We start from the raw sequence: 14015 nt of genomic DNA, 5'->3' as shown, positions 1-14015 counted from the left end.
TTTCATTCTTTTACAAGTGGTTGACCAGTTTTCCCAGCACCACTTGTTAAAGAGATTGTCTTTAATCCATTGTATATTCTTGCCTCCTTTGTCAAAGATAAGGTGTCCATATGTGTGTGGATTTATCTCTGGGCTTTCTATTTTGTTCCATTGATCTATATTTCTGTCTTTGTGCCAGTACCATACTGTCTTGATAACTGTGGCTTTGTAGTAGAGCCTGCCCCAGAGAGACATTATCTGTTGAATGTGTTTTTTAACAAATTTTAATTCTTCTTTCTTTTTTTTTCTTTTGTTAGTTGTCTAGGACTATTAGGGTCAGGAGGTCCCTCTAAAATTTTAAATAAATTTTGTAATGCATAGGTGAGAATGCCAATAGATGACTGAAGCCAATTAATATCTCTTATCAATTTTTGAAAATCGTTTAATGTGTGTAGAGAATGCACAGAGATTTGAGTTTTTTGAGGTTTTATCTTAGAGTCTTCCATAACATGTCCTAGGTAATTAAAGGGTGCTTTCAATTGAATTTTATCTGGCACAACAAGTAGGCCATGATTTTGAAGAGTGGTGGTGACTTTGTCATATAACTGTTGCAAACAAAGTTCAGATTCCATGGAAAGGAGTATGTCATCCATATAATGAATTATGAAGGCAGTAGGATATTTATCTCTACTGGGTTGTAATAAAACATATATGAGATATTGGCAAATGGTAGGAGAGTTCATCATCCCCTGAGGTAAAACCTTCCATTGAAATATTTTAAGAGGAGCCATGTGATTTATAGAGGGAACTGAAAAATCAAAACGTTTTCTATCTTTAGGATGCAAAGGTATAGTAAAAAAGCAGTGTTGTAAATCAATAATAATTACAGGCCATCCTTTTGGCACCGTGGAAGGAGAGGGCAATCCAGGTTGTAAGGGCCCCATAGGAATCATAGTATTATTAACATTTCTTAAATCTATCAACATTCGCCATTTTCCTGATTTCTTTTTTTATTACAAAAACGGGAAAATTCCATGGGGAAAATGAAGGTTCTATATGAACTTTTTGTAATTGTTCATTAACTAATTGTGTAAGAGTTGCCAATTTTTCTTTAGTTAGGGGCCATTGAGGTGTCCATATTGGGGTATCAGATTCCCAATCAAGGGGCAGCAGTGTTAACTCAATGGCCCCCATTAAAAAGGTTCATTTAAAGAAATTATGGCTTTTGTTTGTTCAAGAAAATTCCATCCCCATAAATTGATAGGGATATTAGTAATATATGGTTTAAGATAAGCTACAATTTGATTAGGGCCAAACACTTGTAAATAGGATGCATTGACAAAAGTTTGTGTGGCATCAGTTTTACTTATTCCTAATAGTCTAGAAGGAGCCATAACCTTACCCCAATCGAGGGACCATTCTGCAGCTCTAATGATTGAAATGTTAGTTCCAGTATCTAACATGTTTGTGAAATTCTTTTCTTGTATGTGTAAAGTAAGCATGGGTTTCTGATGTTCCTTTAATAAGGTGGATAGTGCAGCAGTAAGGTTGGTACTGCCAAAGCCTCCCTGCCTAGCTTTATCAGATGCCTTCATTGGTTTAACATATGGCCAAAGTAATAATTGTGCAAAATGTTCCCCTTTTTGTAAGTATACATTTCCCATTTTCACAACATTTATCATAATTTCTGCTTCATAATCTTCATCCGTAACACCAGTCAATACCATTAAACCTCTCATTGTGCAGCTACTACGTCCCAAAATCAGTCCCACTGTCCTGGGTGGAATTTGGTCATAATATCCAGTGGGAATTTTTGGGGGGTTGTATAATTCTATTAGTTCCATATCATAAGGACTAGATATATCAATGCAAGCACTCTTAGATGTAGCTGCTTGTAGCATCATAACATTAGGTCCTCCTTTTGTAGCAGGGCTAGAGGATGGCCCCTTTATTAGTTTCCCTGTTGTTTTTGTTGTGCATCAGGGTTCAAGGTGTTTCCATCCTTATCAAATTTAGAATGACATTCATTCAGCCAGTGGAACCCCTTTTTACATCTTGGACATATTCTTGGGGGTTTCTTCTTATAGAAGTAGTATTATTTTTTCTGGCCTGTGTTGGCATGCAGCATTGTTTTTTCATATGTCCGGGCTTCCCACAATTAAAACATTTGGTATTAGCAACTTTTTGTACATTAAAGGTTTCTAATGTTGCCAATTTTGTTCTATGGGACATAGATCCAATGTCCTTACATGCTTTCAAATATTCCATAAGAGAACCAGTCTCTCGAATTGGTCTGAGCATGGATTGACATTCCTCATTAGCATTTTCAAAAGCAAGTTGTTTTAAAATAAAATTTTGTAAAGTCATATCCTTAATAGATTTCTCAATTGCATCCTTTAATTTTCCTATAAATTGAGAATATTCCTTTTCATGTCTTTGAATAATCTTAACAAATGAACCATCAGAGTTAGTGCTATCAACCTTTGCTTATGCCCTGCAGGCAGTTTCTTTAATGAAATGTAACATCTGAGGGGTAATATTAGCTAATTGTGCAATCATATCAGCCATGACTCTTGTTCTGGTGAGTATATCATAGGTTAAATTGGCAGGGTTACAGTTACCATGAGATTGCTGGTCTATCATCAGCTGTCGGGCCTCATCATTAATCCACATTTGCCATTGCAGTAATTGTTGAGGATTTAAAATCATCTTTGCTGCTTGAAAAAAATCATATGGCATCCAATGGCCAGCCCATCCTTCGAGAAATTCTATACAGTAAGGAGAAGTAGGTCCATACAGAGTTCATGCTTTCCTAAAGCTAGGCAACATGCTAAAATCTAGATTAGCCCAAGTATTTTGGTCTTGGGCAGGTTGATTAAATTGCAATGGGAAAGTGAAAGTGCAAGCAGGCATCTCCCGAGGAGGAGTGAAATGATTAGTACGAGCAAAGTTAGCAATTGCTGTTACAGGAGGAGCAGAAGGAAAAACCTTAGATTTGGGCTGTCCGTTGAATGAAATGACCTCCGTTCTAAGTGGCTTCAGTTTTGACATATCCTGTATATATGTGTCTCTAAGTTGTTTTTCTAAGGATTGTGTCTGATTGAGCATAACATTCTTATATTTCAAAGCACCTTGCATATCTTGTTCCTTAAACTCATATTCATGTAAAGATCGAATAGTTTTTACTTCCAAATCAATGTTATGCCCTTCAATTTGTTCTATGATAGCCCATATGAGTGACCATGTAACCCTTGCCGATATGCTTGCAAAACATTATTTTTAACCCTTTTCTATATGTCTAGATTGAGTGTCCCCTCTTCTGGGAATCATGAATTGTTCCAGTAAAATATGATAGCAGTTATTCAACTGATCTCTTGAAACATTAACACCATTTTGTTTCAGAAAGTGATGCATTATGAAAAGGAATCTTACTGCTATGTTGTCCCATCCTGCTTACCTCTTTCTGCAGGGCTCTCAGCTTTGTTCAGTCTTCCTTCAAGTCCCTGTTTGTGGCGCCACTTGTTGGAGATATGTCTCTGGGACTTGGAAACGGCGAACCTGAAAGAACAACACTTGGACAGTGTCTGCAAGGACTGACAAGTTTATTTCTGCAGTCAAGCCTTTTTATAGGAGCAAGGAACAAAGAGCTTAGAGCATACAGCCAGCAGAATATGTACAAGGCTAGGATATAATCAGTAAAATATACTTCAAGGAACAGCGCATTCTTAACAACCCATGTATTTATCCGTGACCCATTTTCTCAAGCAATATCTTTAATGTTTAATTGTTAAATCTAGGCCCCGAGCATAAGCAAAGGCAGGAAATGTTCTTCAGCAGTCAGTACAATGTCTGGGTACTTCTGGCCCTTCGCCATTTTCCCATGGACTTTCTCCTTCAAGGCTATTTAGCACTGTGCCTCCCAACAGCACTAGAGGTAAAGAACCCTCCTGCCAGTGCAGGAGATCTAAGAGATGAAAGTTCTGTCCCGGGGTTGAGAAGTTCCCCTGGAGGAGGGCATGGCAACCCACACCAGTATCTTGCCTGGAGAATCCCATGGACTCAAGAGTCTGATGGGCTACCATCCATAGAGTCACAAAGAGTTGGACATGACTGAAGTGACTGAGCATGTACACATGCATGGTATCTACTATTTGACACACATTAACATAGAAAAATGAATGTATTTTGATAATTGGTAATGTTTCAGATATCCCCATTTCTATTTTTTCTTTTTTTTTTTTTAAATTTCAGAATAGCCTCTTAAAGGATGCAAATTTCCTGACATTACATATAAATTACAATAGGATATTGTCACTCAATAGTTCAAGTTTACACAATTCAAAGTTCTGCTTAAGCATTTAAAATCTGAGGTGGTTTGTCTCCACAACCTGAAGTAAAAGATATTGTACTTTGAACAGTACCACATGGCTATGTTAAATTATGAGACTCTAACATCCATAAGAATAATGTTCTTGAGTATTTGATGTTTTATAGTTTCTAGATTCATCTCCATTGTATCACTATTTCAAAATGTGTTTATTTATTTATTTATTTGTGTGTGTGTGTGTGTGTGTGTGTGTGTGTGTGTGTGTGTGTGCTGTCATTCTGCTAACTTTATTCTTTATACACAGTTTGGGTAAAGTAAGAACCAAACAAGGCTTCCACTGGCCCCCATCCTCACTCCACTTTCGAGGCTTTAAAAAGTGACTAATGGTTGATACTAGTAATGATTTCCAAGATTGCAGGATTTCCATAGTAGAACAAAGCTGTGCATTTGGTTTCTGAAAGAAAATAAGAGACCCTATTAAGAGGGAACTGCAGGAGAAATATGGTGAGTGGAAGGGGCCGGGGGGTCTGTTGTCCTAGTTCACACCAACCTAGGAGGGTTCCCCCACCTGCAACATGAAGCAGCCTGTAACTCCCACAGTCACAATGTACTTAAAATGTGTTTATACATTATTCAATGAAATTTGACTACTATAAACAGTTTTTGTTGCTTAGTCACTCAGTAGTGTCCAACTCAGTTGTGTCAAACTCTTTGCAGCCCCTGCCCTGTAAGATAGACAGATAAGATAACCCACTTTATCTGTCCATGGAATTTTCCAGGCAAGAATACTGGAGTGGGTTGCCATTTCCAACTCCAGGGGAACTTCCCAACCCCGGGATCAAACCTGGGTCTTTTAGGACTCCTGAATTGGCAGGGTGTTTGTGGAAAATGTATTTATTACCCTACTTCTGTGAACATAGAACTTATCTTAAAAAATAAAATATTTAATAACCAATAATCCAATATGATTTATTTGCTGATGTAGAGCAGAGAAGGCAATGGCACCCCACTTCAGTACTCTTGCATGGAAAATGAGACTTCACTTTCACTTTTCACTTTCATGTCTGGAGAAGGAATTGGCAACCCACTCCCCACCTGGAGAATCCCAGGCACGGGGGAGCCTGGGGGGCTGCTATCTATGGGGTTGCACAGAATCGGACACAACTGAAGTGAATTAGCAGTGGCAGCAGCAGCTGATGTGGAGACTTCTACATGCAAATGCCCAGTATTTCTCTAGGGTATAATTCTTGGGGTCATGAACTATACTGAGGCTGATTCTTTAGATCAGCCTCACTTAGAGATGCCTTGGCACTCTAGTCCCTGACTTTCACTCAGGAATCAGGGAAGGAAAAGTGCATTCCCTGAGGTAAATGGTGAGCTCTGGTCACTACCTCCTTCCAACCTGGTCTCGGTCTCCATGGCTGACACAGTGTTTTAATTACTCAGAATACTTGGTGCCAAAGCCAGATCCACACTAACAGGCACTTTTATTTATTCTCCAGTGAAAATTTCTTTGAGCAACCAGTGGTTTCTTGGCAGGACCTACAGTGCTGAATCCTACCATGGAGGTACTGAAAATGGCTCCAATAGCAGGCCTCTATTTCCCCAACATAGTAAAAGATTCTCTGAAGACACTGTGTCAGCCACTGTGAATGGTGTCTGTCTCCAGGCCCTGCCCAGTTAATAGAAACTAAGACCTCTTGCCTTTCCCTCACAGGCCAACTCCCTGCTTTTACCTGGAATGTCTTCCTAAGATCACTCTTCTCCCCCTTCCTGTCACTCAGAGCATGGGCACAGCACCATCTTCACATTCAAGACTTTGTGTCCCTTTCAAGTTTTCATTTTTATGTATCAATACATGGCATCTAATAATACCTTTTTAACGTGCAGCCAATTGTTTCCCAAATTTGAGTATCTTGCAAAAGACATTTAAATAAGGATGATCTGAAGTTCAGCTTCAGCCTTGGTCTTCATCTGAAATCAGTTATTAGTTTGGACTTCAGGATTTGCGAGTTGAATATCTACACCACTGTCATCCTCTGTCTTTCAGGAATATGACTGCACTGGTTACTGCCATCTATTGATACAATCTCCATAATGGTGCTATAACAAATCAGTCACAAGACATAGATTTACTTTTAACATATACATATTTGCTCTCAAATATTGGTGAACATTTTAGGTGTGACATGGCTTCCTAGTGGCCCAGTAGTAAAGAATCTGCCAGCCAGTGCAGGAGGCACAACAGATGTGGGTTCAATCCCTGGGTTGGGAAGATCCCCTGAAGCAGGAAATGGCAACTTGCTTCAGTATTATTGCCTGAAAAATTCCATGGACAGAGGATCCTGGCAGTCTACAGTCCCTGGGGTTGCAAAGAGTCAGAAACAACTGAGCAAATGAGCACTGAGCTCTGGGCACTGGAGAAAATACACCCTTATTGGTTTCATTTTTTCCACTTTGGCTTTCTTTCTGATATGATACATTAAGGAGACAGACATTCTTATAATATCAGTAATTATAATATTAACATCTTTTCTGAAATGTGAAAACAGACATGACAGCCACAGCTACAACTGACAGTAAATCACCTCAAGAACAAATACAAATAAGATCACAAAACAAAATGAAATCGATCAATATTTTCCTTCCCTCACTTCTTTCAACCTAACACCTCAGTGATAAAGAATGGAATTTTATTCTCTTCTTGCCTAAAACTCTTTAATAAAATTATCTGATAGGACTTGCATTGTTCCATAATATTTAACTGGGCATATGTACACACACACACATAAAATCCCTTAAAGGGTATAAAATTTATCCTTAAGAAATACTTTTACTTTTTGTTTGACTTGGACATTTTTATAAAATGATAGCCAGTGGAAGGAGTCTTGGTGAATTTCTTCAATGAGACTTTTTTTTTATTGTTACCAGAATAGGGCAAGAAGACGAAAGAGAAGAAAGAAAAAATAAGATGCACAATGATTCAGGCTAAAAATGTACAGTCTTTGTAGGGAAGGAAAATAAGCTCTTCATGGAACCACATTGAGAATGGTGGATGTTCTAGGTTCTACCTCTGATACCCAAGTTTTTTTGTTTTTTGTTTTTTTTTTTTCTGAATGATCTCTCTGCATTGTTTCACACCAGGACATTCTACAACAGAAATTGGCCTAAGGTTCCCAGCTACTGGAAGATGACTGAAGAACCAACAAATGCCAATATTTCTATTCCTGATGAGTAGTGTCAGAGAAGGATAGTAACACACCTGAGTATGTAGGGAGGTCACTGTAGTATCAGTGGTGCCTGATAAAGCTAACTCATCATGGGTGATCATCTGAATCAGCTCTGTGGAAACATTTTAGGGACCTAGGCTTCACTTGTGGCTCAGCTAGTTAAGAATCCACCTGCAATGCAGGAGACCCTGGTTTGATTCCTGGGTTGGGAAGATTCTCTGGAGAAGGGCTAGGCTACCTACTCCAGTATTCTTGGGCTTCCTTAATGGCTCAGCTGGTAAAGAATCTGCCTGCAATGACCTGAGTTGGGAAGATCACCTGGATTTGATTGGGAAGATCCAATCCCTGGGTTGGGAAGATCACCTGGAAAAGGGAACAGTCACCCACTCCATAACTGACCTGGAGAATTCTATGGATTCTATAGTCCATGGGGTCCCAAAGAATCAGACATGACTGAGCAACTTTCACTTTCAGGCTTCTAGGAACATGTGATTAGAGTCCCCTCCTCCATTTACTTGGAGAAGTAAATGGCAACCCACTCCAGTATTCTTGCCTAGACAACTCCATGGACAGAGGAGCCTGGTGGGCTGCTTTCCACGGGGTTGTACAGAGTTGGACAGAACTGAAGCAACTTAGCATGCACTGGAGAGGGAAATGGCAACCCACTCCAGTATTCTTGCCTAGAGAATCTCAGGGACAGAGGAGCCTGATGGGCTGCCGTCTGTGGGTTTGCACAGAGTCTGACATGACTGAAGCAAGTTAGCAGCAGCAGCAGCAGCCTCCATTTAGGTCATAGAAATCCATAATGAAAACCTTGCTATCATATTGGAGTGGACTTTGATTAGATCCGGAGCCTTCATCTGGGACTTCCCTTGTGGCTCAGATGGTAAAGAATCTTTAATTGGCTTGTTACTAAAGAGTTGACAATACATTCTTTTAACCTGGGAATTTGTCACATATGCAAACAAATAAGCTAAGCCAATGCTATGATAGATGCTTAAAGACCACCAATTCCAAGGACAACATTTTAAGCAGATAAGGGAACAAGCTACATAAGCATTTCCCTGCACAGATTAGGGCAACCTGGCTAGCGATTATTTCTTTAGCTGTCAATTCAGTTCAGTTCAGTCGCTCAGTTGTGTCCGACTCTTTGCGACCCCATGAATTGCAGCACATCAGGCCTCCCTGTCTATCACCAATTCCCAGAGTTCACTTAGACTCATGTCCATCGAGTCCATGATGCCATCCAGCCATCTCATCCTCTGTCATCCCCTTCTCCTCCTGCCCCCAATCTCTCCCAGCATCAGAGTCTTTTCCAATGAGTCAACTCTTTGCATGAGGTGGCCAAAGTACTGCAGTTTCAGCTTTAGCATCATTCCTTCCAAAGAACACCCAGGGCTTAATCTCTTTTAGAATGAACTGGTTGGATTTCCTTGCAGTCCAAGGGACTCTCAAGAGTCTTCTCAAACACCACAGTTCAAAAGCCTCAATTCTTTGGCGCTCAGCTTTCTTCACAGTCCAACTCTCACATCCATTCATGACCACTGGAAAAACCATAGCCTTGACTAGATGGACCTTTGTTGGCAAAGTAATGTCTCTGCTTTTGAATATGCTATCTAGGTTGGTCATAACTTTCCTTCCAAGGAGTAAGTGTCTTTTAATTTCATGGCTGCCATCACCATCTGTTGTGATTTTGGAGCCCCAAAAAATAAAGTCTGACACTGTTTCCCCATCTATTTCCCATGAAGTGATGGGACCAGATGCCATGATCTTTGTTTTCTGAATGTTGAGCTTTAAGCCAACTTTTTCACTTTCCTCTTTCACTTTCATCAAGAGGCTTTTTAGTTCCTCTTCACTGCCATTAATTTGGCCCTTATGCTGTCTTCCCACAGGGTGGTGCTCAAGTTGAATAGTATTTTAAAACCAACTTTCAAATTTCACCTAGGAATATGTTGTTGTTCAGTCCTTAAGTTGTGCCCGACTCTTTGCGACCCCATGGCTTGTACCACGGACAGTATGAAAAGGCAAAAAGGAATTTGCAACTCAGCTTTATTTACGTATAACTGGTACACAAAAACTACACTTAATTAATATTTACAATTTGATTAATTGGGACATATTATGTGAATCAAGGTAATAAAGACATCCATCACATTCAAGAGGAGAAAAAAAATTTTTCTCTTTTGAGGAAAAATAAATATAAAGGAATTCGTAGATTGACCTGTCTTCAGGAAATGTTAATTGTTGTGTGGATTTTTAACTAAGTTGTGCTTTATGCCATGAGTGTGGTTTAGGACTACACTAAGCGGTCTCACTTTTTTTTTTTTTCCCCCACATACTGTGAAGCATTGAAACGTGCCCCTTGCAGTGGAAGCATGGAGTCTTAACCACTGGAGTGCCAGGGAAGTCCCTAGCTAGTCTCAGTTTAAAAACCTGAAGTGGATCTCAAGTGAGCCTTCTATGCTGCAATTCCAGCATCCATCTATCCTCTCAATGTTCTAAAGTGGATAAAAGTCTCTTAGGGCAAGTAGTGATGAAGGGCTAGAGTTATATTTTCACCTTTCCCTTTATCTTTAAAATCCCAATACCTTCTTTTCTTTCTTCAGTCCCAACCAATGACTTGACTTTCTACTTAAGAGAATACCTGAAACAATTAGAAAAGTATTTCTACAAACTCACATCACCAATTCTTCCCACCCTCAACATCCATGCCCACTTAATCAGCCTCCCTGTCCATTATAGAATTCTATCTGCTGTAAATTATCAGCTCTACCATCCCAGGGCTTCCCTGGTGGCTTAATGGTAAAGAATCTGCCTGCCTATGTAGGAGACAGGGATTTCATCCCTGGATTGGGAAGAGCCCCTGGAAAAGAAAATGGCAACCCACTCCAGTATTCTTGCCTTGGAAATCCCAAGGACAGAAGGAGCCTGACGGACTAAAGTCCATAGTGTCACAAAAAAGTCAGACATGACTTAGCAGCTAAACAACAGTAACCACTGTTCCAAGCCAACATGTCCACGTGTACCAGACAAATCCAATTTCCTCCTTCTACATAAGAGCAATGATCTGATAATTGCTCCCTTACCCCCTTTTGCTCTCTTCAGAATCATTCCATCATCATGAAATATGCTGTTATTTCCTTCATCCTAAAATACCACTTTTTGAACACCAATTTGTTGCCAGAAACTTATTCCAGTAATTTCTTCCCCTTCATAGCAAAAATATGTTGGAAAAAGTTTTCATTCTTGACATATTTTATTCTGTGTTTCCAAGTTGGGAGTCTCACTTCTGTGGACCTCTTCTCTTTTTAGCTCTGTTTCATATGCCAGTTGTTTCCTCTTTTGTATGTATGGTCTCATCAATGACATGCTGGGTTTTAAAATATAATTCTTACAATTTTATAAAATTATCACTGATTTATCAAATATTTGGGAACTGTCTAAAGATTTAAATTACAAAAACATTAATAAGTATGTAAAATTAAATAATATAAAATAATGGTTAATATGATGAACAAAAATATTAAAATTATATAAATTATAAAAATATAGAAAAATTATGGATCAATACAGAAAGTATTTTTGTTATAAATAGAATAGTCTAGTTTGAATATAAAGTTAGTTATTTCCTTGTACACTGCAAGCAAAGGAAAGGCCCATTTTTAAGGGTGTTTCAAGAGGGAGACAAGCATAAAATAGGAACTTAACTATTTGCTATTTATGCTCCTTGGAGAGAATAAGTTTCTGGGAATGACTTGATGGACTGACTCTTGAGCCAAAAAAGATATGATACAAAGTAGTGCCAGCACTGGTTTAACAACAAAATAGATGACAGAAATCAAGGACAGAGTATAAAATTTGAAGAAGAAACATGAAAAATAAAAACAAACAAAAAATAGTGTTCAAAATAAGAAAATAAAGCTACAGAAAAAACAGAATCTGGTTCTCGAGCCTCAAAAGAATATCAAAGCAGATGGCAGAAGTGAGGAATGCTCTTATGCTCCCACAATTGTGATTGCACTTCATGTTGTCTCTCCATGAGACATTGGTTATAATAATACAGATCTGTGCTCTATAGATTCTGCTTATTCTTGCACAGGTCCCACTGGAAGAGAACTATGTTGTCTACACTGGGATGAGAACATTTTGCCTTTCCTATCAATCCAGTTTTATTTATACTGTGGCAGAATTAGCAATTGGCATCTTCTGCACTTTGCCATCTTGAGTCAGAGTTTGTTGCACCATAGCCTTCTCATGGCCTGTTTGACTTCTGCATTCCTCAGAGTGTAAATCAGGAGGTTGAGCAAAGGTGCCCTAATAGTGTAAAACACAGCCACCATCTTGTCCACTGGAAATGCAGTTACAGGCTGAGTGTATGTGTATATACATGGTACAAAGAATAACACAATAACAATAATTTGAGAGGTGCAAGTAGATAGGGCTTTCTTTCTTCCTTCTGCACTATGATTACTCAGAGAACATAAGATGAAAACATAGGAGACTGGCAGCAGTATGAAACTCACCATGCATATAGCCCCACTGTTAAACACTATGAGTAGACTGATGACATAAGTATCACTGCAGGCAAGTTTCAACAATGGTTTCATATCACAGAAATAGTGATCGATAACACTGGGGCCACAGAAGGGTAATGTCAAAACCAAGAGAATCTGTGCTGAAGAATGAAGGCCTCCACCCAGTCCAGTTTTACCAGTGTGCCACAGACACACTGGCTCATGATGGCTGTGTACTGCAGGGGCTTGCAAATGGCCACATAGCGATCAATGGACATGAGGACAAGCACCCAGATTTCCATGCACCCAACGAAGTGAAATGCAAAGATCTGGGTCATGTACTCATTGTAGGAGATGACTTTCTTCTAAGACACAGAATCTGCAATCAACCTAGGGGCAGTGGTTGTCGCAAAATAGGCATCAGCAAAGGATAAGTAGAAAAGGAAGAAGCACATTGGGCTCCCAAGTGTCTGCCTATTTCGTATGGTCATCACAATTAGGAAGTTTGCCAACAGAGTTGCAAGGTATAGAAGCAAGAAGATCACAAATACTACTTTGTCCTTTAGTAGATTCTGTGCTAACCCAAGCAGAATGAACTTGTTCACACTGTTGTTCACCTCCATAATTATGGTGAATGTAAAACAGGCATAGCTGAGAAGCGGTTCATCCGCAAAGGAAGTGGGGGAAATGGTGACTTGGCAAAAGAAATGTATTTGGACTTGAAATTATAACTTTTAGAGTTATAATTCCATCAAAGCATATAACTCACTATTTCTCAAAGTTTTCATGCATTGAAATAAATTATGAAATAATGTTTTTTACACTGGTTTTCATGCTTTAACCAGTTCTTTCTATAGGGAATAAGATTTGTGCAAGAGAACCCTCAATGACTGTGCTTTTTGCCAAAGTCTGAGAGTTAATGCGTTTGTTGTATGATATTGATCAGGTCACTTTAATGTCTTGATGTCTTTTCTTCAAATGACAATTAGAAGTTCCAATAGATATAGTGTATATGATATATATGCTCATATAATATATATACATATCAACTACTGAATTTATATATTAAATATATATATAATAATTATATATATATAATTTTATATTCTATATAATTTTATAATAACACTTTTGGGGGTTCTTTCTTGAAGAAACACATTTCTTGATTTGGAAACCAGGTTGCACCCATTATTTCTGATCTCTTCAAAATCATGTTTGCATTAAGCTTTACGAAAAAACTGTTTTTCCAACTTTTAGGCTAGTTGCAATTATACTATTAGGGCACATGAGATATTTGAGTAAATCATTGAAACTGACATTTTGAGAAAAATTTACTATATGTTTGAAATAATCCATTACCCATGCTGTTAAGAAATGTATCAAATTAATCTTCACACCCTATGGATCCAATCTGAAGTGCCATTTCTTATATTTCTAAAACTCATATAATGCCCTGTCCCATATCTGATTCTCCTACTACTGTTTTCCAGAGGTTTGTACTCTTCCAATTTTTATCTAAGACATAATTTTTAAATGTATTTCAGGATTTAAACCTATAAATATCTCCCATTGTTCTATTTTATTCTTTTTATAAGCATGCTGCTGCTGCTAAGTAGCTTCAGTCGTGTCCGACTCTGTGCGACCCCCCTAGGCGGCAACCCACCAGGCTCCGCCGTCTCTGGGATTCTCCAGGCAAGAACACTGGAGTGGGCTGCCATTTCCTTCTCCAATGCATGAAAGTGAAAAGTGAAAGTGAAGTCGCTCAGTCGTGCCCAACTCTTAGCGACCCCATGGACTGCAGCCTACCAGGTTCCTCCATCCATGGGATTTTCCAGGATAGAGTACTGGAGTGAGGTGCCATTGCCTTCTCGGTTATAAGCATACACATATATAAATTTTCAATCATCTTATAATATTTTTATACTTTCTAATTTTCATTTTTGATTACTAAAAGCCTTTCACATT

The 14015-nt window shown here is 38.8% G+C and overlaps 1 protein-coding gene and 1 pseudogene across 1 annotated transcript; both read right to left on the bottom strand.

Annotated features, from left to right (window-relative positions):
• Positions 1-1172: 1172 nt before the first annotated feature.
• LOC104982416 (endogenous retrovirus group K member 9 Pol protein-like) lies at positions 1173-3853 on the bottom strand. Its single transcript, XM_010831779.1, has 4 exons — positions 3837-3853; positions 3437-3537; positions 2229-2384; positions 1173-1951 (listed from the first exon to the last, which is right to left on the bottom strand). The coding sequence occupies exons 1-4, from the start codon at positions 3851-3853 to the stop codon at positions 1173-1175; spliced, it is 1053 nt and encodes a 350-aa protein (XP_010830081.1).
• Positions 3854-11762: 7909 nt separating this feature from the next.
• On the bottom strand, positions 11763-12673 carry LOC104982411 (annotated as a pseudogene).
• Between the last annotated feature and the right edge of the window lie 1342 nt (positions 12674-14015).

This window comes from Bison bison, unplaced genomic scaffold, assembly GCF_000754665.1.
Source record: "Bison bison bison isolate TAMUID 2011002044 unplaced genomic scaffold, Bison_UMD1.0 scf7180017860102, whole genome shotgun sequence".
NCBI lineage: Eukaryota > Metazoa > Chordata > Mammalia > Artiodactyla > Bovidae > Bison > Bison bison.
The sequence above is the reverse complement of the archived record's forward strand: the minus strand, read 5'-3'. Positions and strand labels throughout refer to the sequence as shown.

What these genes read in the sequence shown, in the direction of transcription:
- LOC104982416 (XM_010831779.1), bottom strand. An exon ending in TGAGAGCCCTGCAGAAAGAG is followed by an intron (nt 2,385 to 3,436) that starts GTAAGCAGGATG and finishes CTCAATTTATAG; the next exon opens with GAAAATTAAAGGATGCAATT. An exon ending in TATGGAATATTTGAAAGCAT is followed by an intron (nt 1,952 to 2,228) that starts GTAAGGACATTG and finishes CCTGATGCACAA; the next exon opens with CAAAAACAACAGGGAAACTA.